General features: G+C 53.0%; 1 protein-coding gene across 5 annotated transcripts in view; it reads left to right on the forward strand.

Annotated features, from left to right (window-relative positions):
* The window catches only part of KCNQ2 (potassium voltage-gated channel, KQT-like subfamily, member 2), a 56,146-nt gene extending 43,210 nt beyond the window's left edge, over window positions 1-12,936 (forward strand). For 2 of the 5 annotated variants that reach the window (XM_006873345.1, XM_006873346.1), the window contains 5 exons: window positions 4,977-5,200; window positions 5,486-5,594; window positions 5,960-6,091; window positions 11,615-11,738; window positions 12,208-12,936. In XM_006873345.1, coding sequence (XP_006873407.1) covers window positions 4,977-5,200; window positions 5,486-5,594; window positions 5,960-6,091; window positions 11,615-11,738; window positions 12,208-12,933 — 1,315 coding nt within the window. In that variant the 3' untranslated portion in view covers window positions 12,934-12,936. Of the gene's footprint in view, window positions 1-1,086; window positions 1,101-1,232; window positions 1,236-2,287; window positions 2,339-4,976; window positions 5,201-5,485; window positions 5,595-5,959; window positions 6,092-11,614; window positions 11,739-12,207 lie in introns of all 5 variants that reach the window. The other 3 variants (XM_006873343.1, XM_006873344.1, XM_006873347.1) reach the window with 3 other exon arrangements.
* The last annotated feature ends 10,878 nt before the right edge of the window (window positions 12,937-23,814 follow it).

Raw genomic sequence — 23,814 nt, forward strand, 5'->3', positions numbered from 1 at the left:
TTCTCTGTGGAATGTTTCCTGTCTTGTCCGCCTCCAGGGTTCTCTGTGGAATGTTCCATGCCCTGCCCCCCTCCAGGGTTCTCTGTGGATTGTTCTGTGTCCTGCCTTCTCTACGATTCTCTGTGGAATGTTTCCTGTCTTGTCCCCCTCCAGGGCTCTCTGTGGAATGTTCCAGGCCCTGCCCCCTCCAGGGCTCTCTATGGAATGTTCTGGGCCCTGCCCCCTCCAGGGCTCTCTATGGAATGTTCCAGGCCCTGCCCCCTCCAGGGCTCTCTGTGGAATGTTCTGGGCCCTGTCCCCTTCCCACACTGATCCTCTGTCTGTTCTATGTCTGTGTCTATGTGGTGTCCTAGGGGCCAATTCTTGACTAAAGGCACCGGGGAGACGTCTTCAGGTTAGAGAATACTGGGTGGAGTGAGAAAAGGGTGGTCTCTGAGCTTAAAGACCCCCGTCTGGGCCCTGTCTCTGTGTGGGGAAATGGCTCTCCTCAGACCCCAGCCCAAGATGCACTGGCCTGACCCTGCAGCTGTCATGGGATGGGCACCTAGCAGTGGAAAGCAGAGATCTGGGGCTGTGCTGACCAGCCCCTCTGGGCCTGACCCAATGTGCCCTTCACTTCCTACCACACACTCCTCACCCTCCCCGTACCTGTCCTCACCTGGCTTCCCGTTGTCAGGAAACAGTGGCCGTGTTTCGGTGAGTCTCTGTCCTGTGTGTCCCGGCTCAATATCTGAGCATCTGTGCCCCTCGTGAGCCTGGCCCCCAGGAGGGCAGCCCAAGTGCCTCACCAGGTAACATCCGCATGTGGCCAACCTCCAACTTCAGAGACCGGCCTGAGCAGGGGTCCTCAGCACTTCAGCAGTGGGGTCCCTTCCCACTCCTGGCCCCTCTGATCAGGAGCCACATATGCAGTTACTAAAAGTTCATTAAAACCACATCAGACAACACAAGTCTAGAATAGTCTATACCACCAATCAAGGGCCAGGCCGGTGCATCTTGGGCAAATCAGCTGTGCTGAGAGTTATGAGGGAGCAAAGATGACCTGGGGTTAGCCAAAATGAGAGACTCTAGGTGGGCACCATGCAGCAGGAACGCTCCATGTTTAACCCTTTTGAAACTAAATGGTTTGCGACTTTGAATTTTTTGTTAGAAGTTTTTTTGTCCAGTAATGGAAACTATTTTGAAAGAAACGGGAAACAAAGTTTTTTGAGGTACTATGGATTTTTATTCAGTAAGTAGGACACGTTTTAAGGAGTCTCTGGTCTGTTTGCTCTCATTCACACAGCTCTATAGGCCCCACCAGATGGTACCGTATGTGAAAAGTGGAATAAACCCCAGAGATGGAAAGTGTAGGTAGGCACTGGCTGTCCCATGGTATAGGATGGGAGGAGATGTCTTAGCTGAGCCTGTGTCTCCCCGGAGCTGAGGTCACTGGGCTCCTTGAACGAACAGTTTTCATGCTGGGGGTCGTCATTAAGTGCAGAGAGGACCCTGAGGACAGTGAGATCATTTTGCTATTTACCGTCTTCACTTTGGTTTAAAGCTCTCTGATACAGACAGACATCAGCAGGCCCTTTGAGTTGGGGAGCGTGACAAGTCTGGGGCGCTGTTAAAGGTTGTCGGTGCCTTTTCTACAGAATCTTCCCAGGCAGGTTCGTGTCTACCTGGTCAAGGACTTCTTGCTAGCAATACAGATGGTTCCTTCAAGACCCGAGACGAACCCCCCAAAGAGGGACTGACTTTGGCCAAATCCTTTGAGGTGCAGGTGCTGGGTTACCAGATGCCTTCTCTTTAGCTGACCAATAGCTAGTACCAGATACTGCCTTCTGTTGGATTGTGGGGCCAGCTGGGTGTGGGGAAGCCTCACTGCTTTGTAAACCATACTGCACATTTTCCCCTAAAATGTGTGCGCTGCAAACCAAACCTTGGCGGGGGGTGTGCACCCTCACCTTGCCCTACACAGTCTTAGAGCTATGTATTATTTGTTTGTTTGCATGATCAGAGCAAAAAAAATAATACATCTTTGAAAAGACACCAACCCTAACTCTGTCTTTGGAAGGAAAAGGTATTTTTGGAGGAAAGAAAACAGGATTTCTCTCCAAAAATAGAGGCCTCTTTTCTTTTCCAGGCCGGTGCAAGACTTCCCGTGAAGCCCTTCCCACGATGCTTCCCCATCCGCGGGGCTGCAGGCGGGCAGGGCCAGGGCGCCGGGCAGGGCCTCGGTTTCCCACGCTGCCTGGCCCAGCTGCGGGTTGCGGACTAACTCTCCTCTCCTCCTTTCCACTAGAGGTCGCCTCAGCAGAGAGCCCCTGTGTGGATGCTGCCCCGGACACTCTAGGTACCGCGGACCCCGCACGGATGGCTCTGCTGCACGGCTCTCTGTCCCTCCCGCCCACTCTGCTTACTAGAGGCCCTAGACAGGGACGGGCTAGACCCTCTCCGCCATCACATGGCTCCATTGGCCCCATGGTGGGGGCGGAGAGCTCAAGTGCACTCATAACAAACAGCTTCCTGATTTGGGGAGCGGGGCGAGGGGGCCGCCATGCCCAGCTCTTCTCTGCTCGAAGCCAAGGGCTGCTGGGGTCTGCACCCCACAATGGCACCTGTGCCTCCTCATGTCCCTGTTGATGCCATAGGGCTGGTCTTCTGGCCTGCAGGTCTAGCACCTCTACTATGCACCAGAGGGCTCTAATCCGTCCCCAGGGAGCTCCCATTCTGATATTCAGAGAGCCGAGGTGACCCCCTTCCTTACACAGCCCTCATGAAGACTGGACACAGGTGGGGCGAAGGCCTCTTCTCCTCACCCTCTGCACTGTGGGGTCCTTACCCACCTTCACCCACTCCACCCGCCTCCCGTCTCTCCTCTGTCCACTGTCTGCTCTCTGTGTGTTGCTTGCCTCTCTACCCCCAATCTCTTCTGCCCTTCCCTTTTCTTCTGGTGATCCCAGAATGTTCCGGAGCTCCGTGTGCATGTGGTTGGTGGATGCCAGCCCGACAGCCACGGGGCCAGGCATCAGGGCCCAGCATGCTTGTGCATTAGCATCCGCATGTTCTAGAACCATCTCCACTCATGGGCAGCTCAGGGCCCTTCCCCAGTCCTCCATGACTTCCACTTGTCTCTCTCTGCTCGCTGCCTGTTGGTCTTGGAGGTTGACGCTTGTGGGGGACTGTGGCAACCCCAGAGGCAAGCAATGAGGCCTTGGGGAGGGGTGGTCAGGGTGAAGCTTGCTTGGGCCTCGGCAGACCTGTCCTGCTTGCCCTGAGCTTATTACCGAGTGCTGCTGACCACAGGTGTGACTCTAGGACAGGGGTTGTGACCAGGCTGTGTGGTAAACAGGGGTCAGGAGGTTGGCCCCGCCGTGTACAGCCTTTGTCCCAAACGTCACTTCCTTCTCCTGGCTCTTCTCCAGGTACCCTGGCTGACATGGGCCCCACATTCCAGATGTTCCGAACCTGTCCTCCCTGTGGGTCCCTGGACATCAGAGTTCCATCTTTGGGATGCAGGCAGAGGAGGAGGGCTTGCCTTTCAGTGTCTGTAGATTCTACCCACTGTCTTGTTATGGGAGGTCTAGCCTCAGGCTGGTGGGGGCCAGGAGTGAGTGAGGCCTCATGGGCACAAGCGGATTTGGGGGCTGCTAGGGGGTAGGGAGCACTGGGTCAAGAGCAGCTCCTCTCAAGTACACAGTTGTGATTGTGGGGCTCCGGTGGGGGAATATGTGTCTGGGAACCACTCGCTCGCCGCCCCCACATTCTACCTGCCTCTGGGAGGGCCTCGTGTAAGTCTGAGGGGAGACCAGAACCAAGAGTCAGATAGTGCTGCCCCATGGGAGCAGCAGCACCTGCTTTTGTCTTGTTAGGGCCCCAGCGCTGCTCTCTCTCAGTGGGCCCGTGGGCCTTGGGGACTCTGAGGCAGAAGCTGACTCTTGGGATAGGACAGGAGGGGCCTCATTTTGCAAGGCCAGCCTGAGCAGGCTGTCCATGGGCCCACAGGACTGGAAATGAGCAGTGCTCCTCAGGCTGTGCTGAAGGTTCTCAAAGCAGCGGCCATGAGCAAATGTCACGTGGGAATTGCTCTCCTCTTGGGCAGAGGCTGAAACAGCCCAGTGGAAAGGAAGCAGGTAGCCACTTGACCGTCACGTTTGGTGTTTCCCAGAAGGAGGCCAGAGGCCACATACCCTGCTATGGGTGCACCGTGGCCTGAGCACCAGGCCTCAGTCTGTCCCTCTCTTCTGCCTGCGGGGAGGTGTCAGAGCTTCCTGGAAGCAGGTCATCTTCATGACTGCCGAGGGGTTTTTCTACTTCCTCCACTCAGCTGCCTCCTCTGTGCGACAGACAGTCTGGCCACATCCTGGGCTCAGTGATCAGAGGAGGCCAGGGGCGCCCACATTGCTCCCCCAAAACAGAATCTGTGGTTCAAGGAATCAGTGTGGTTCTCTGCGGTCATGATGTGCCCTGGTTAGCAGGTTATTGTTTAGCCCGGGGGACTCTGGTGAGGGGCAGGTGGCACCCCGATCGGGGCAGGTCCTTGGCAGAAACCTACAGGCAAGGCTTGTGTCTTGTGTCCCTTCCCTGACCCAGACTGTGCTGGTTGACGAGGTCAAGCATGGGCCAGGTCCGCCATTGCAGGGGGTGCAGTGGGGAGGGGGCATGGTCACATACCTCATGTGGAAGAGGAGTATGGGGGTTCATTTTGCCTGAGGGTGCTCCTGAGAGGAGAGGTGATGGGGGAAGAGAAGGCAGCACGCGGAGTGGGTTCTGAGTTTAGGGTTACCGGAAGTGATTAAAGAGTCCATGGTGCCTCCTCCCCGGCACCAGTCATGGTTCTTGCTGTCCTCCGGTCCTTCTGTCTCAGGGCAGCTGCTCTGATATCTCAGCCGCTGGGCCCCTGGCTCTGCAGCCAGCATTCCCACTTGTCCTTTCAGTGACTTGTCCTGCTGTCTCTCTGTGTGTTTGTCTGTCTGTCTGCCCTGGAGCAGCCAGAAGGTCAGTTTGAAAGACCGTGTCTTCTCCAGTCCCCGAGGCGTGGCCACCAAGGGGAAAGGGTCCCCTCAGGCCCAGACGGTACGGCGGTCCCCTAGTGCTGACCAGAGCCTGGAGGACAGCCCCAGCAAGGTGCCCAAAAGCTGGAGCTTTGGGGATCGCAGCCGGGCACGGCAGGCCTTCCGAATCAAGGGCGCGGCATCAAGGCAAAACTCGGAAGGTGGGTCGCCCCCACAGAGCCCCTTCCCTTGACGAAGGCAGCCACGCTGTGGTCTTGTGCAGGCAGTTGATGGGTTCTCTCAACTCTTGCTCTGTGGGCATCATGGCCTCTTGTGTTGGAGAGTCTCTTAAGCCGTGCCCCCAGATGTGGTCCAAGGCGGGGAAAGGCTGCTGAAGGCAGGATGGAAAGGGGGCGGAGAAGGGAAGCCCTCTGAACACCAAGCCAACCCCCAGGCCTCTCCCCTGTCCTGAAGCCCCTCTCACCCACTGCTGTTCTTCCGCTCAGAAGCTAGTCTCCCCGGGGAGGACATTGTGGAGGACAACAAGAGTTACAACTGCGAGTTTGTCACGGAGGATCTGACCCCTGGGCTCAAAGTCAGCATCAGGGCTGTTTGGTGAGTGTGTCTGTGGCTGGGCCTGGGGGCCCCAGGGGGGCTGCAAGGGGACTTGGGGAGGGAATTGTTAGGGAGCTGCCTCATAGTCAGAGCCACCAGGACAAAAGGAGGCAGACCCGAGTGGACCTGTCATCCGGCCCCAATGCCTGGTGTCTGCTTAGACCTGCAGGTGCTCCAGGGAGAGGTCTTGGTGAAGTCTCCCAAGTCTCCCATCAGGGTGCAGTGTGTTCATGAGCCAGGGTCCTGGACCGATGAGGGTCTGCAGCTGTGGGTGAAGCTGGTATGGAAGAGCAAGTTCAAGGGACGGCTGAAGGCAGGGTGGGCAGGCTGACCTGGCACGTGTGGCCTCTCCGACCTTCCCTCAGTGTCATGCGGTTCCTGGTGTCCAAGCGGAAGTTCAAGGAGAGCCTGCGACCCTATGACGTCATGGATGTCATCGAGCAATATTCAGCTGGCCACCTCGACATGCTGTCCCGCATCAAAAACCTGCAGTCCAGGCAAGAGCCCCTGCCCGGTCCTGCAGGGGCCAAAGGGTGTGCTGGCCACATCTGGGGGGTTATCTCGGGGGGCAGTGAGGGAACAGGGATGGGCTGGCGGGGGTGCGGTAGAGAGCCCTGCTCCGCTGCCCACCCTCTGCGTCCTCCCCTGCTCGCTCAGCCTCACCCTCTAGCTGTGGTTGGCTTTCTGCTCTACCTCTTATAGATGTGACCTGTGTTTGTGTCTGTGAGTCTCTGTTCTCAGCCCCTTCTATGTGCACACAAGGGGGGGGCACACCTGTACATATGTGTATATGAGCACTTGGATTTATATGTGTGCACATGTACCGGTGTGGGTGTGGGTGACTGTGCAAGGTAGGTGTTTGTGTGTTCACACATACTGTGTGTGTGCGGGTCTGTATGCACACTTGTGTATGTGTGTAGGTATAGACACAGGTGTATATGCACAGATGTGTGTACACTGTGTATGTGTGAAATGTTGTCTGTACATACACATATGTATATGGGTGCACATATATATACATGTGGTGTGTGTGCACTTGCAGGCCCGTATCATGTATGTGCATGCACATACATGTGAGCATGACTGTTTGCATGTGTATGCATATACGAGAGAGCTTCAAAAAATTCATTAAAAAATTCCACTACCTTTTAATTTTACCTTTCTGTGAATTTTTAAAAAGCCCTCATATGTGTGTGCATACACAATTCTGCATGTGTACTTGTGTGCATAGGTATGCATGCAGCGTGAGGGTGCACTCATGTGTTGTGTGTGTCTTCACATACATGTCCATGTGTAGACACACATGGACACGTGCACCCATGTTTTCTGTGAGTGCACAAATGTGCAAGTGTATGAGTCTGGGTGTGTTTGTGTGTGTGCACGCCTGTGTGAATCATGTTTGTGTGCATGTGGCTGTGCGCATGCATGTTGTTTGTATGTACTTGCATGTGAGATGAAGCCTCAGATTTCTGTGGTCCCCACCAGACAGGAGTCACTCTTTTTCCAGAATAGAGGGATGTCCATCCTTCTCACCTATACTGGGGAGTCTCCCTTACTGAGTAGGAAACTGGGGTGAGAAGTATGTCTGAGGGCTGGCTCCTTGCCAGGCACCTTAGGGCTGTGCTGTGTGCAGCCTCCGTGTGTGAGAACCCTCAAGTATTCCAACAGTCAGGGTACAGACGCAGCTATCCACGTAAATGAGGACCCATGCGCTTGTGTGCACACATGTGGTGTTCCCTAGAGCGCTCACACACATGCACACGTATGCAAATTTGCATATAGATGTCTAAATGCACTGTGGTTGTGCGCACGCACACACGCATCCCTACACTGGTACACACACATTCAGGCTCCTATCTTCATTCCCACATACCGTGTACATAACTCACACACCTAGGCATACTGCTCTACACAGGTAAGCACCACACGACTGCAGGTCATGTGTGTGTATGAAACCTGAGACAGGCAAAGAGTTGTTCCAGCCGCTACCCCTAGCCCTTCAGAGAGACTGAGGCAGGTCCCCACCCTGGAAACTCAGACCCTGGCTACAGGCAGAGGCTGTGACAGAAGAGCCTCAGTCTTGGGGAGTCGGGATACCCCCTTGGTGGAGTGTCTGCCTTCACACTGTTCCCATTGAGCAGGGGTCCAGAGGTGCTCCTCCCTCTGCTCTGTGTGCAGTCTGGGGTGGTTCCTTGCTTAGCACCCCCCACAAACATTGACTACACTTGAGTGCTGTGCTGTGCATATGACCACACACGTGGTGCCAACATTGTGTGTGTCCCTGTGTGAGGGAGTATGTGCTTGAGCAAATATTCCAGCATCTCCACTGTGGTGTGTGTTTCTACAACTCTGTTACAACTGTGCTGTACACATGAGCACATATTTGATGCTACTCCTGTGTTTGTGTGTGAAGGAGCATGCATGTGCAAGGGTGCTTGTGAGCGAGTCTATGTGTAGGGAGTGAGAGAGTACGTGTGATCAGCATGTGTGACAGTGTGTGTGTATCTGTGCATGTGTGTGGTGAAGACAACATTGCAGTGGATCCACTCTGGTCCGTGTCCCCACATATCTCTCACTTCAGCTGTTTTTGTCCATCAGGCTCTTCTGTCCTAAGTTCTTTCTCCTTCACTATGTCTGGAAAGACAAACTAAACTCTCCACCCAGGAGCCCAGGATGTCCCTGCCCTCTGCTGACAATGAATTACATGTTGTCTATGGCCAACACCTCTGGTATTTGCTGCCCAGCTGCAAATCTACTCCCAGCTCTGCATGCTGGTGGCTTGGCAGAGACCTGGGAGGTTCTGCAGCGAGGGAGTAGGGCTGCCGGCCCCCAGATCCCTGAGCCGAGCGCTTTGCTTGAACACCGGAAAGATTTGGCAAATCCGCGGTCAAGCAAGTGTGGCGCCGACTGCTTTGTGTTTCTAGCATAATCGATTTGTAAGAAATATCACTGTGTGGTTTTCAGTTGGGTTGGCCCTTCTGTTTCCACCAGTATCTGCCCACTTCTCCTACATCTTGCTTCACGATGCATTTTGCTGGTGTCTTTTCTCTTGTTCACGCTGCCAGGATAGATATGATTGTGGGTCCCCCACCCCCTTCAACTCCCCGGCACAAGAAGTACCCCACGAAAGGACCCACAGGCCCTCCGAGAGAGTCACCCCAGTACTTTCCTAGGTTAGGACACAGTGCCGATACTGTCTTTGTGGACCAGCCTCTTCTGCTCCAAGCCACATGACGCAGCGCCTCACTCACCGCCCTCACCCTGATGGTGGCACTTAGGGTGTCCCTTTCCCCTTAAGGCAGTACTAGGGGAGGGGCTGCCTCCTCCGGGGCTGGTGGGTGATCAGGAGAGCTGAGCTGTCCAGCACCTCTTGCGCAGAGTCCTGTAGGAAGCTGGACTCCTCTCTGTAGACTGCTGTGTGCTATCTGCCTGGAGCTGGTGGTTTCCTCTGAGGAAGTGGGGAGCAACTCCTCCTCACTCAGCACCCACATATACCTTGCTTTGGGACCTGTGTGTGTAGCCCCTTGGACCGTCTGCTGCTTGGGGTGACCTAGGTGTGTGTGGGGTGTGTCTCTCCCTGAACCGCTGTTCTCCTGTTCAATGTGAACGTGAAGGTGGCGGCAGTGCCTGTGGAGGGCACCGCCCCGAGCAGCATGGAGCTGCACCCCAGGATCCATCAGCATTCCTCTCAGTACAGAGGAAACCCACCTCATGGCCTGAGGGTTGGGCACAGCTAGGTGGTGAGTGAGCAAGAGAGGTTCCTAGTGGGGATTTGGGTCTTTACAAGCCTTCTTGTCTCCCTGGGACTGTCTGATGTTGTCTGTGCCCTCCAGATGTGATGCTGTGGGATCAGCACTGGATTGCTGACCACAAGGTTGGTGGTTCAAACCTACCAGCCACTCATTGAAACCCTTATAGAAGGTCGCTATGAATCAGAACCGACTCCGTAGCATTAAACAACAGCAACATGACCTTTCAGGCATGTCACCTGCTGAGAGAGAGCCTGGGGCAAGGGTGAGGGGGGAGAGAGAGGTCGGGGCAGAGCTGAGTGGGAGAGAGAAGGAGAGAGTGAGCTCAGGGAAGGGGCTTGGGGAGGAGATGACAATACGTTTCTTAGAGGCCCCTGCTGACCTTCAGTCCCTGGCGGGCCCTGGCCTTAATCCTGGTCAATGAGCAGGCCTGCGGCGTCATGTGGCATGGATGGAGGTGGTGAGCACCATGCCTGGATCGTGTTGACCCTTGGAAAGACCAGAGTACCCTCAACCCATTTCCACGTCATCTGCTTGGAGCCAGTGTCCCAGCCCTGCATGCGTGCATCTGTGCATGAGCTCAGGAGCATGTGAGCTGCACCGTGGCTGTGGGGACCGTCGCTTCTGCTCCTGCAACAGAGAAAACGATCCAAATTGCCCCCCCTCCCCCCCTCCAACAGCATCCCAGAGAGGGGCAGACAGGGCTGGGCTTCTGGGCTGGGCCAGGGCAGCCCCTCCCCACCAAGGGCCCTGGGGAGACGGTACCTCAAGCGCCATCTGAGGTGAGCCCGGGAAGTGGAATTGGCCAGCTTCTCTGTGGTCTCTGCCTGGCCCTGCCCTACTTTGTTCCCTCTCAGGAAAGATGAGCCTTGGAAGGCTGCCCAGTGTCTGTCTGTCCATTGAGGGTGGCTCAGGGCTGTGCACCCATCCATCCTAGAGTCCTGTTTGGTCACTCGGCAGATTCAGAATGGCTTCCCAGTGAGGTGCTTCTGAGCAAGTGTCTGAACCCAGCAACCCCTTCCCAAATCCACTATTACGTGGCACCTCCCAGCCAGCGTACCTGCCCAGAATCCCTGCTACCATGCTGGTCAAATAAGTGCCCCAAGAGGACGAAATTCCCCTCCCTTCATGGTACTGGTGGTCTTGTTTGCAGTAAATTCAACTGGATTTGGATAGGATACACTTGTACACACACATGCACACTCATACACAAGCACATGAGTGCACACAAGACACACAGGAACAACACAGAGCTAAGCACACACATGAATCATGCATAGAGTCAAGCATGGACACATGCACACATATGAGGATGGACACATGGGCATGCATGTGACCATGCACCTGCACATACATGGACACTCAGACACACACAGCTTCTGCATGTAGTACACATGTGAAGATGCATGTAAGCACATGTGGGCGTGTACACACCAGAGCGCTTGTGTACACAGTCACAGGTATACACGAGCACGTGTGAACAATAACACATGTGCACACATGAACATGGACACATGAGGAGACACAACTATGCATGCCTGTGCACGTGTGTAGGCACACACAAGCACACATGCACGGAGGTGTGGGTGTGCACACATGCACACATATGATTACACATATGCACACAGGAGTCCATGCTCACATACATGAGCATGCACAGACTCTCTGGTTGGCCATGGCTCTGTCTCGTTCTTCTCCGTCTGTGTGTGTGGTGGTCCTGTGCTGCTCTGTGCTGCCCCTCCCTGTCCTGTGCATGGAGCCAGGCTCTCATGCCTTCTGCTTTCTTGATTTCTGCTTCAGACATTGAACTCTATTCCCACCAGACTCCGGATTGAACTGACTCCTCTCAGTGGCACATTATGTAGGAGTAAAGCTGGGATTGTGGGAGGGTGTCGGGGTGGGCAGGAGCACCTTCTAGAGCAGGGGAGGTCTTAGTGTGGCCACGTCCCTGTGCTGTGTGCCCGTTAGCTGCCCCTCCACCCTCGGTTGCCTAGCAGGGTGCAAGCACAGTGACTAATGATGACAGGGGGGCCCCTGGGGGTGGTTGAGGATGCAGGGCTTGGCCAGGCCTGGGAACCCCAGCTTGAGAGGGGCAGTGGGAGGAGCAATTGGCCCAACACCTATTCCCTTCACTTTACTCCTTGCTAATGTGCCCAAGTGCTCTGGGGTGGCGTCCGGTGTCCTGGGCTCCAGGGAGCCCGGGCCTGGGGGCTGTGGCTTGGCCCAGTGTCACCTGCCTCTACTCATGCTGGGGGCATCTCTTCCTGGCAGAGTGGACCAGATTGTGGGCCGAGGCCCAGCCATCACTGACAAGGACCGCACCAAGGGCCCAGCTGAGGCAGAGTTGCCTGAGGACCCCAGCATGATGGGGCGGCTGGGCAAAGTGGAGAAACAGGTGAGTACTGGGGGCTCTTGGTTTTCTTCTGGGTGTGCTGTGGAGGTTCAATGGGGGTGTTGTCAGGGACCAACAGAAAGATAGGAAGCAGGTGGGTGCTGGGAGTTCTGGGGACTCTCTGGACTCAGGGTCTCTGAGTGACCCCATTCAGGCACTGGTGTCAGCTGACCCTCAGACTCACTGCTTGCCTAGGGTGAAACTCCTGGGGGCACTGAGGAGTCAGGCCAAAGTTACCTCTGGGGACCTCACCTGGCTGGGATCCCCCGAGCCCCATCCTCAGAAACCACTTGCTCATGACCTCCTCTGGGGTCTGCTCAAGGATCCAGCTGAGGTCAAGAGCAAGGGAAGAAAAGCTAGTCCAACCCTGCAGTTGATCCCAGTGGGTCCCAGGCTGGGCAGCATGGTGGGGGAGGTACCTCTGGTCTCCACCTGATGCAGCCACAACCCCCCCCCCCGCCCTTCCCCCAAGGTCCTGTCCATGGAGAAGAAGCTGGACTTCCTGGTGAACATCTACATGCAACGAATGGGCATTCCCCCAACCGAGACTGAGGCTTACTTCGGCGCCAAAGAGCCCGAGCCAGCGCCGCCCTACCACAGCCCAGAGGACAGCCGGGAGCAGCTGGGAAGGAACGGCTGTGTCGTCAAGGTGGTGCGCTCCACCAGCTCCATGGGCCAGAAGAACTTCGCGGCACCGCCCGCTGTGCCCCCTGCTCCATGTCCACCATCCACCTCCTGGCAGCCTCAGGGCTGTCCGCGCCAGGGCCCTGGCTCCTCGCCCGTGGGAGACCCCGGCGCGCTGGTGCGAATCCCTCCACCGCCCACCCACGAGCGTTCATTGTCGGCCTACAGCGGGGGCCACCGGGCCAGCGCTGAGTTCCTTCGGCATGAGGACTCGATGAGGCCCCCGGAGGGCGGCCTGCGGGACAGCGACACGTCCATCTCCATCCCTTCCGTGGACCACGAAGAGCTGGAGCGTTCCTTCAGCGGCTTCAGCATCTCCCAGTCTAAGGAGCACCTGGACACGCTTGGCGGTGGCTATGCGGCCGTGGCGCCCTGCGCCAAGGTCAGGCCTTACATCGCCGAAGGCGAGTCTGACTCGGACTCTGACCTCTGCACTCCGTGCGGACCTCCGCCTCGATCAGCCACTGGCGAGGGCCCCTTTGGCGATGTGGGCTGGGCTGGCTCCCGGAAATGAGGCTGCGTGCCCCTCCCTGCCAGTGCCCCTGATGTTTCTTAGAGTCTGAGGGTCAAGAGAGGTCCCCCTGCTGGGGTCTGGCTCTTGTGGGGCCCCAGGGAGGGGCTCAGACAATGTCCAGCTTTACTAGCTCCCGTTCCCATTAAGGGTCAAGGCGGCAAGGCGCTCAGTTCCAAGGACTCTGTGTGGCCGCTAGCCAGCTTGTGCCCCTCTACTCTGGAGCGGGAGGGGTGGCAAGCAGGGTCTGAGGGCAGTTGGCATCTAGGGGCAGGCCTTTCCCACCAGATGACCGGCCACTTGGAGGCTTGAGAGGGAAGGCGGTGGATGCCAGCCACGCTGGACCCGGGTCTCTGAGTTCCCTGGGCAAGGGTGAAGCAGTTGGTGTCCTTCCATTTCTGCTCTGCCCTGTCCTCGGGCATCTTGTCTACGAAGCTGCAGGTCAGCACCTTCTCTGTCTCCTCCTGGCCCCAAGGAGCCTATGGTGGAAGCAGTCAGACCCCACAGCCCTCGTGTCCAGGCCTTGGGGACCACACCAGAGTCATGCAGTGACCCTCTGACATCTGCCCATGGCCTTTCTCTTGGGGAGGGGGCTCTCTGGCCATGCCCTGAGCTCCTGGATCTACATGTCACCACAATGGGGGCAGTGACACTGGGCAGTGGAGGACCAGGCACCCCCTTTGTCCTCTCTTTTACTGGAGTGGGGGTTGAGCTGTTGACTAGCACCCCGATGGAGACCCCACCATAGAGGGTGGTGATGATGTGGGGCCAGGTGGGCAGGGTGTAGGCAGGAAGACTCTTGGCTGTCAGGTGGTCCGGGGCCTACCCCTGACCAGTCTCTGGATGCCTGTCATTACCCAGCTGTTCTCGGACCTCTGGACAGGATGTGGGGTGGGCCAGGGAGATGCTGTCACCAGCAGGGACCAGGCTCCACATCACTGGGCGGGCTAACCCAGTCTTTCCCAAGGTGCCCTCCCGCATCAGCCTGCTGGCCCTCCCCTCCCTTGGACCAACCCTGGCTGTAACTGCTGGGTGCCACGTGCCACATCCTCAGTCACTTCCCTTGGCCTCTCTGCCTGGGAGTCAGAACCCCCACTGGTCCCACTGCCCACCTTCCACCCCATGCTGAGTCCTCCATAGTAGTGCCAAGCGAATGTCTGCACTTTGGGTGGTGTGACCTACAGGGCTGAAACCAGGGTGAATTTGAGGTGCATGCCAGCCCGAGACCCGCCCACCATGCCACACAGCCAGGGCCGCTAGAACACTAAGAAGAATCACCACACTTCGTTTTAAATCAATTCTGACTTGAGCCGGTCCTGTGGATGGCCTTCGGGGAAGGGTCTGTGAGACAGTTGTGAGGAAGCAGGTGCCCCACCTCTGAGGGCTGGGGTGCTCTGGACCTTTGGGAAACAAAGTTGACAACAATGAAGCCCTTGAAGGCCCATGTTGTCAGGGATCCTGCCCTCTCCCAAAGCAATCTGATTCTTCTCCATCCTGTCACAGACTGTCCCTTGGCACCGGAGCCTGGGTGATCGCTGGGACTAGACAGCACAGGGGGAGACAGGACACCCTAATCCCTCTGCACATATCTCCCCAGTTCACACGGGCCGTGGTGTAACCTCCCAGCCTCCCCGTGTTGACACCAGCAGGGTTTCTGGCCAATGCCAGAGTTCCACAGCCTTCCCATGGGTGGGCTGGGTGTCTCCCTCAGAGACTCTCAGGGAGGGGACTTTGATCTTGGTCACCCTGGATGCCCGGAGGAGGAGTTCTGCATCCAGCCCCACGTTCCACTGTGTTGTGTGTTCCTGAGGAGGCACTCGCCACACCATGAGCTGTCAGGTACCAGGGCATGGATCCAAACCTCACCAGGAGGATTCAGTGGTCTCCCTGAGCCCCCGCTCCAAGTGTGAGAGGGAATGGTGAGTGATGGGAGGAGGTTTCCATCTGGGTGCCCGTACACTAGACCATGAGGCTGGTCAGCACATTTCCCCACAGTGCCCACCCACTGCCCCTGGATCCCACATTTAGGAGAAAGGAGAGTCTGGAGGCCTCTGGGAAAGTTCTGGACTCCCTTGGATGTACACACATATGTGTGCAGGTGACATGAGTGTGCTTGTCTTCATGTAACTGCTGGTGTGGCTGAGAGCCCAGTGGCCACTCTGACGAATATGGCAGTCACTAGTCAAGACAAGCACATATGTTAGAGTATGTTTCCTTCACATGCTTTTATACACACAGGTGCACACACATGCTCACATGCACACACGAGGGTACCACCCACATGTCTACTCACAAAAAGACATGTGCCCACACAAATGCACGACACGTTTTCATATGAGTACACACACACACATGCATGCACGTAAACATGTGCACGTCCACACATCATGCTCCTGACTTGGACGGGCTCTTGTCTCAATCTTTCCCTCTTTGGCCGTGCCAGCTTTAAGCCGTCTGGAGAAGAAGCCCTGTGGAATGAAGGACTAGCAGTTGCAGGTGTCACTGGAAGGTTGGTATAACCAGGGGTGGGGTCTTGACTCCTGACCATTCCAGCAGCACTGGTTCTGAGTACTCAGAGGTAGTTTGTGTGGGATCCCTGTCAACCAGAGCCGATGCTGCTACTGGTCCCCTGGGCTCTCCTTGGACTGTGGCCATCCGCATCACCTCCAGGCCCTGCTCAAGCATATGTGGTACCCTTCTGCCTGCATCTGGCATTTCTAACCCACCGTCTCGTTCCAGCCAGGTAAAGTTGAAGGCCGGAGCAGCTCAAAAGGGTGGAGGGTCATCCCTGTCCTCCCCCTACAGGGCCCTACCAGCAGGCTTGCGAGGTGCAGTGTGTCAATGGTCTCTAGGAATCCCCTCAAACCTGTGGTCCAGACGCTGGGGTCCAGCACTTCAATCCCTAGGCCCACAGACTCCGCCCACCTAGGAGGCATCTTCCTTACAGGGCAGGGGTGATGAAAACCCTGAAATCCCCCTCCTAAACTCTGAGTGTGAATCACCCCAGGCCTGCACCCAAAGGATCCCTTTGCTTTGCAGTGATTGGCTCAGTTATTTGAAACCCCTCCTCCTGGAGGCTGAGCTGGAGCTCCGAGGAGCTGAAGCCATAACTCAGGGGTGCGCTCTATGAATGGGGAGGAAACACTAACTCTTGCCTGCCCTTCCATTCAGGAGACTCCCCATAGGACAAGAGCCCCACTCTCCTGTCGACAGGAAAACCTGTGGGAAGAAAGATGGCCCTGAGATGTTTCTAAAGTCCTCAGGCCGAGGGGCTGTGGAGGGATCTTTGTAGAGCCCTGTTCCTTTCAGTTTACTACTCAGTAAGCTGTAAAAAGTGCACAGAAGAGTGCACAATCAAGAGAACTTTAAACACTGCAGATTTCCTGGACCTTGAAGCAGTGGGTGAGGAGGGGCCATCTGGCGGGTGAGAACCACCCTCAGGGGAGAACTGGGTGGTCTTAGCTGTGGGCTGTGCAGTCCCAGCATGATGAGGCTCTGTACCCACCCTCCACCCCCGTTTAGATACACTTTCCCTTCGATGCCGCCCTTCCTCACATGGTCATCAGCTCCCCATCCCCATTCACCTCCCTGCAGTCAGTCACCTGTCTGTACAGAATGTGAAGCCCCTCTTGGGGTGGATGGGGAGGTATGGAGGGCCAGGCCTGGTGGACTGCTTCCTCCCCCTCCAGGGGCAGGTCAGAAGGCAGGTGGGTTGGAGCCCATGTGACTGTAGAAAGCAGGCTCTCCCCTCATCTCCCTTTTTGGGAAGACCCTACCTAGGGCTTAGTCAAGTACTAATAGAGGGAGACAGCCAGGAGGGCTTCCTGAAAGCGGTGATGTGATGGGGCGGAGTCGGAGAGACCTGGAGAAGCTAATGAGACCCCATGTCTCCAAAAGCGCAAACAGGGGTCAGGGTTTTATATGTTGGAGTGTGCTGTCAGTGTGGGGCTAATAGCAGGCCAGGCAGGGGACTCATGGAGGGCAGAGAAGCTTCCAGAACCAGCAGAGCCAGGAGCAAGCATGGGCCCCTTCCAGACAGTTCAATGGCACCTGAGGGGCTCTGAGTCAGCCAATGAGGACACCATGTGTGCCTGAGGCCCCCCTCCAAAGATCCCTGAGCAGGCCAGCTGCCAAGAGGACCCCCATGGGCTGAGATTGGATATCCTACTCTGACGGGGTTTGGTGAGTCATTGCCTTAATACACACTGATGGTCTTCATGCCATGTGGCCCCACGGAGCAGAGACCTGGTCAGCATACCCCTCGACCTCTGAGCTACATGGACACCCAGCTCTGTACCCTTCTCCCACTGAAGGGCCTGCAGGAGCCAGCTCTGGAGGTCTGCAGCCTTGTGGGGGCACAGGGCCCTCACCACAACACACAGACTCCTTACTCGTGTCCTGCTGGGAACACCTTCCACACATGCGTGTCTGCACCCCTTGTGCACATGTGTTCACACCTCACACACGTGCTGGCCCTGTGTACATTGCCGCCCGGTCACCCCTGCCGTGTAGACGGCCCCGCTTCCTCCCATCTGCGCCGCTGCCTTGGCTGTTTTGCACTTTTGTTCATGCTCCAAAGAATACTTCGAATGCCTTCAGTACTGCCGTACACTTCTAACGTTTTGTATGTACTGAGCGTTGCCCCCTTGTCTACGTGAAGGTGTCACCCACACTACCCATCTCTCTGCACCTGTGCATTTTCTAGGAATAGACGCCCAGGGAATGAACTCTCGTTTTCTAACATTAGAAGGAGCTCGCTCACCCGAGTCACTGGTGGTGGGGCCCCAGGGAGGGACTGGCAGGGCATGCAGATGTGGTGTTCTGCGTGGGGACGCACTTGGATGCCATGACTTGTGGACTTAGTAAACACGGTGACTCCAAAGAGAGTGTGACCTCCTCACTGTCGTGTGCTGTCTTGGTCTCTGGAGATGGGATCAAGGTGAGAAGTTAGCAGGGAGAGGCCTGAGACACCACTTCCTTGTTCCCACAGAAGCCCTTGATGCTCTGGAGTCAGGCTTAGCAAAGTGCCAGAGACTCTGAGGTCACAGCGTCGGCAGGGCCATGCTCCCTGAGGAGACCTTTCTTGTGCCTTCCAGCTTCTGGTGGCTCCAGGCATTCCTTGGTTTGTGGCAGCATCACTGCACCCTTGCCTCCATCTCTGCGTGATTGTTTCTATCTCTCTTAAAAGGATTCTGTTCATGGATTTAAGACTCACATGGATAATCTAGAGTTATCTCATCTCAAGATCCTTAATCACATCTATGGTGGTGTGCCGTGCAGTTGCTTCTGACTCATAGTGACCCAGTTCTAAGGCTGTAAATCTTTACCGGAGCAGAAAGCCTCATCTTTCTCCTGTGGAATGGCTGGTAGTTTTGAACTGCTGACCTTGAGATTAGCAGCCCAACTCATAACCACTACTCTACCAGAGATCCTTTAATCACATCTATAAAGATGCTTTTTCTCAAGGTCACATTCATGGATCCCTGGGCCATCATTCCAGCCAACAGAAAGGGCCCCTAGGGAGGAAGGGTTCACCTTTTTCTTTAAGGGAAATGTGTGACGTTGCACACATGGCTCCTGCTCTCATCCATAAGTTAGAACTCAGCCACAGTCAATAAGATCAGGAAATGTAGCCATCATATGTGGTTGGTCCAAGGATGGCTGATTAGTCCAGCTAACTCAGGACTCTTTGTCCTTCTATCCCTCAGTCCACTTGCTGTGGATTCAGTTTTATTAAACACACACACACACACACACACACACAAACTATGCATTACAAATCCTAACTGATTAATCTGTAGAAAGGAGCCCTGGTGACAAAGTGGCTAAGCACCTGACTGTTAACACAATGGCCAGTAGTTCAAACCCACCAAGCTGCTCTTTGGGAGAGAGATGAGGCAGTCTGCTTCTGTAAACATTTGTAGGCTTAGAATCCCTACTCTGCCCATAGGATCCATATGAGTTGAAATTAACACAACAGCAATGGATACTAATAAGGACAGCAGGAGATGGCTACCGCGGGACACCACCAGGTCCAGGCTGTACACACAGTAGGACTCATGCAGCACTGCACACTGTAGGACCCAGTGATGCACACAGCAGAACTCATGTCTCTGCTCACAGTAGGGTCCAGCCCTGCACAGAATAGAAGAACTCACATGGCTCTGTACACAGTAGGGTTTACACAAAATAGAGAGTAAGGAGTCCTGGTGTGGTGCTGTAGGATAAGCACTGGACCACAAGGTTAGTTTGAATCACAAGATCAGTGGTTCAAACTCACCAGCCGCTCTCAGAAACCCTATACAGGGTCACTGTGAGTCAGAACCGACTCAGTGGCACTTGAGAACAGCAACAACCACACTCAGTAAGGGTCACATAACTGTAGCTGAAGCCAGGGGAGAGGAGAGCGGGGAAGGCTCCACATAGTCTGCCCCTTAACAGCTAAATCTGGTTTCCCCACCTAGCCTTTGAGACTCTCCCAGACTCCTACAACATGACACAGACCATTGCTGCCAAGTCTGGGTCCAGCCCACAGAACCATACACCAGCATTGCCAGGTGCACCACACTGAGCTCCGACTTTGACATGCCAGTCCGTGTCAGTGCCGCCACAGCCCACAATGTGACATCATACATTACGCTGAGGCTGAGGCACGAGGAGCTTGGGGAGTCCTGCAAGTTGGTCTGCCAATCTCAAGTCAAGCCCTGAAACAAGGCAAGAGTACAAAGAGCACAGTCTGCATCCTGCAAACACCCCCTTCAGGTACTTGTCTGACTATAAGAAATCAAAAGCAATGACCTAGGTTGGATTTTGGTGTGCACATATTTTGTCCTGTCCATCTGACGGTTTGAAAAATCAGTGGCTAATGTGGCAATCTGAAATTTTATCCAATTAAAGAAATTAATATATTTAAAACAAAAGACTGGATATCTAACTGGCAAGAGGAATTAAGAATAGAATCAGGTTTAGGGCTCATATTCAAAATACACTAATGCTGAATACATTTAAAGCAATTTAGAGTTTCAGTGCTGAGTTGGAGAAAATAAGTAACAAGGCCTTGTTGTTGTTAGGTACCATGGAGTCAGTTCCAACTCATAGCAACCCTGCATAGGGTTTCTGAGGCTGTAAATCTTTATGGGGGCAGAAAGTCTCATCTTTCTACTGCGGAACAGCTAGCCTTAAGGAGAGACCAATCATTCTAAATTGCTTCTCTAAAGAATCCTATAAAGCATGTATAAAACAAGGTTTTAAGAATATAATAATTTCCAACCTCCAGAGAATCGTAAGAATTGTTTGACATTCAATAGTTGCAGGAGATAGCACCATAACTCAATATTCACAATCCAATGATTCAATACTCTTTAACCCATGTTCTCTTTTGACAAATATAAAATTTCGAATCATCCTTTAATGTTATAAAATGTTAAAATTTCATTTAATAACTTGACTACAAATTTGAAGACTGGGGCAAATACTAATTTGCTTTCAAATTGTGCTTGATTCATGTTGTTGTTAGATGCCATCATGTTGACTTCCATTCATAGTGACCCCATGTGACAGAATAGGATTTTTATTATTATTAAAGTTTTTATTGTGAATTGAGTGATAGTTTACATGGGAGAACATCAGCTTTACACTCATCCTATAGTATTTTGTTTCATTGCAATGACTACAACCCCCTCTATGCATCATCATTCAACAGCATTTGCTTCTATTCCCTGTTTTTTGTTTTGTTTTGATGTATACTCAGGAATATATAATCATTCAAACAACCAAAGGGCATACTCTGCAAATCTGCCCCCTGGCCTCCAGCACACAGCCCCTCTCCCTTCATGAGTCCAGAGTCCCCAGACGCTCCATCTCTCCACGTCATTATCTCTGCCTCCATCTCTGGCATCGCTGCTTCTCTGGATAGGGTCCCACACTCCGCTCTTCTCCCTTGATGGTCCCAGGGTCCTCCACTCCTGGACCTCAAGATCAACCACTACCCTTTTGTTACAAAATGTCTACCTTTACATTTTCAACAATCACAATCAGTCCTGATAACAATTATTCACTATTAAACCACAACAGTCTTATCCCCATCTCCTTTCACCAGCCCCATCCAGACAGATTGAATGCCAGGAGCCAGCCCCAACAAACTTATCCCAGGGTTCCCGAAGAGGTGTATGGCGTAGGCATAAAAGAAGGAAATCACACAGTGGATAGGTCATGATGAATTCAAAATCTTCTTCTTACATGCTTTATTATCCTATCATTCTTTACCCCCCTGCTCATTTTTCTTTCCTGCTCATTCTTTTCTCTCCTCCCCCCTCTCCTGCTTTACCCTTCTTCTCCTTTTACCTTCTGCTCTTTCATTCTCATTCTCTATTCTCCTTCTCCCTTCCTGCTTTATTCTTCTGCCATTCTTTTTCCTTATGCTCTTCTACTTACCTCTACTTTTTCCTTCTGCCTTATTCTATCTTACAACCCCCTTATATACCGTTACAAAAAAACATTGTTTCATAGTAATCAATGTCCTCAAAATACAATCCATTCTGGGGCACATTCTTCATGATTTACGACCCTTAGATTTACAACAGGGATGAGACGTTACAGCAAAGAAACATTACATCAACACATACGAGAGACATCCTGGTGCCTTGAAACCTTTTAGTTAAACATTTGTTCCTACATAAATAACTTCTATTCTTTTCTCTGAGAAGAAAGTTAACCTTCACATATGTTTCTTGACCTTTGTCTGTTAAACCTTGTTAATTTTAGTTGTTGGGTGCAATTAACTCTCCATTAACTTCTTCTATACACTATCTGTTTATAGCCTACAAAAATATCACTTATCAGAACATTTAAAAAACTGAGGCTATGAAAAACAACTTCCTTATTTTACTGATCATTAATTTAAGAACGTCTTAAGTCAAACTTTTTATTTACGTATCTATATACCCATAGCCTTTATCTATGGCCTAGTTGCTTTTAAGGATTCTTTACTGTCTTAAATTAAGGTTACAAGGAAGAATGCTTACAACCACTAAACCTAAGCTGGCAGTAATTCAACTGACAAATCCTGTCTCCTAGCAGTCTTAAGAACTTTGTTAATATAAGTAAAAACTACCTATGATTACAAGTAGAATAATATGTAGCTAATATATGGCTTCTAACTTTTAATAAAAATGTACTAAAGTGTAGGAGAGTCAAAATCTAAAGTAAAGGGATATTAATAAAATCATGAATAAATTGGAGAATGATTCAAAAAGAAAAAAAGTTAACTAGGGGCCTGTGCATAGAATATTTCTTTGTGGCTTTGCCAATCCAAAGAAAACATTGTTTTGCTCTGCTAAAACAACGAGCTCTTCATGCGCAGGGTCCCTGTCATCTCATTTCTTTATTTCAATTCCTTGATTAATAGGTCTCAATTCCTTCATTTTAATTCCTTAATTAATATGGTGCCTGCCAGTTGAAAACCACTCAGTGGAGATTTTACCTTCCCCTGCACCCTCTGAAACTAAACTCCCTCTTGAAAACTTGTAAGCCAGTCACATCGTGCCTTTATAGCCCCCCACTTTAGGTTGCCAATGTTTAAATTGCCCATTCCTGTCAACCCTGTGTACAGAGGGAGTGGGAATGATCCTTGCTGTGATAATTCGTTCCCTCTTTTAAGCTACTACATTCATAAGTATAGGTCACATTCATCAAATTATAGCGGATTATACTTTTTCCCTTCTACTTTCTTCCTCTAGTCAAGTTCTGATCATCCAGCCATTAAAGCTAGGTCACATGGGTACTATCTACAAGAATGGGCATTCTTGTGCATCTCCCCTCACTTCATATCAGCTGGATGCCTTGCTCTCTGCTCTAGCCCTCTGTGGCTATGTCCTTGTCCATGGGCTCAGGAGTTCCCAGGTCTCACCATACTGCTGGCCAACTAGGTCTCACTCCAGGTTGACAGGACTCTATTGAACATGGTCCGACTCAACCCATATCTTCATTGCTGCTTTTCCCCCACTTTCCAGTCATCAGTAGACCAACGTGGTCACCAGCAAGATTACATGCCTGCTCGTGTTTCAGTCTTGGAAGGGGTTTGCCTAAAGGGACTTGATTTCTTGCCTTGGCTCCCCAGTGAACAATTTGCTTGTTCCTGTGGTAGTCAATCATACCGCCATTTTTGTTTTGTATTTTTATGCTGGTCTTTCTTTCAAGAAGTGTCTTCTGTTCCTCTAGCTGCTCCAGGCTGGTCTGGTTGTTTTTTCAAGTAGAATTTCCCATCTCAGAAGGTTCTGTATGGGGATCAGGATTCCACCTATGGTCTTATATACTGCAAAGGCTCCTCAGGAAGCCTCTTTCACTGGGCAAGTTCTAGCCCCCCTTTTAGATATTCCAATCAGTTATAGGCTGAAGATGGATTTACAAGCTTTCTATAGTGATGTTTCTGGTTATTTCTTTCTCTCCCCATCACGTGTCTATTTTGCAACAGTAAGCAAGGGAAACCAAGATTCATAAGACAGTGGAGCACCTTAACATTATTTTCCCTCTTCTACCCAACGGTCACGCTAATGGAGGGGGCGGTGGCTGAACTATGTGCGAGAACTGAGTAGACCTAGTGGAGGTGTTAAATGAAACCCAGACCAAGGAGCAGCAGGGTGAGAGGTGTCTGGAAACCAGGTCGATGGGGGGACACTGCCTAGCGGGAAGAGACTGCAGTGGCCAGCCAGGCTGTCCTACTTACTCCGGACACGAGGGCGCCTAGCCATTGGATCATGGCTTTGAGGCAGGGTTGACCAACTTAGAAACCCACAAGCGCAGCCCAAAGCGTCTCATTACAACCCTGTCACCCCTGCTGTGCTTCTGCCTCTTGACTGACGCGACATCTGAGGACGGAAATCCCAC

Source organism: Chrysochloris asiatica, unplaced genomic scaffold, assembly GCF_000296735.1.
Source record: "Chrysochloris asiatica unplaced genomic scaffold, ChrAsi1.0 scaffold00238, whole genome shotgun sequence".
In the NCBI taxonomy this organism is placed as follows: Eukaryota; Metazoa; Chordata; class Mammalia; order Afrosoricida; family Chrysochloridae; genus Chrysochloris; species Chrysochloris asiatica.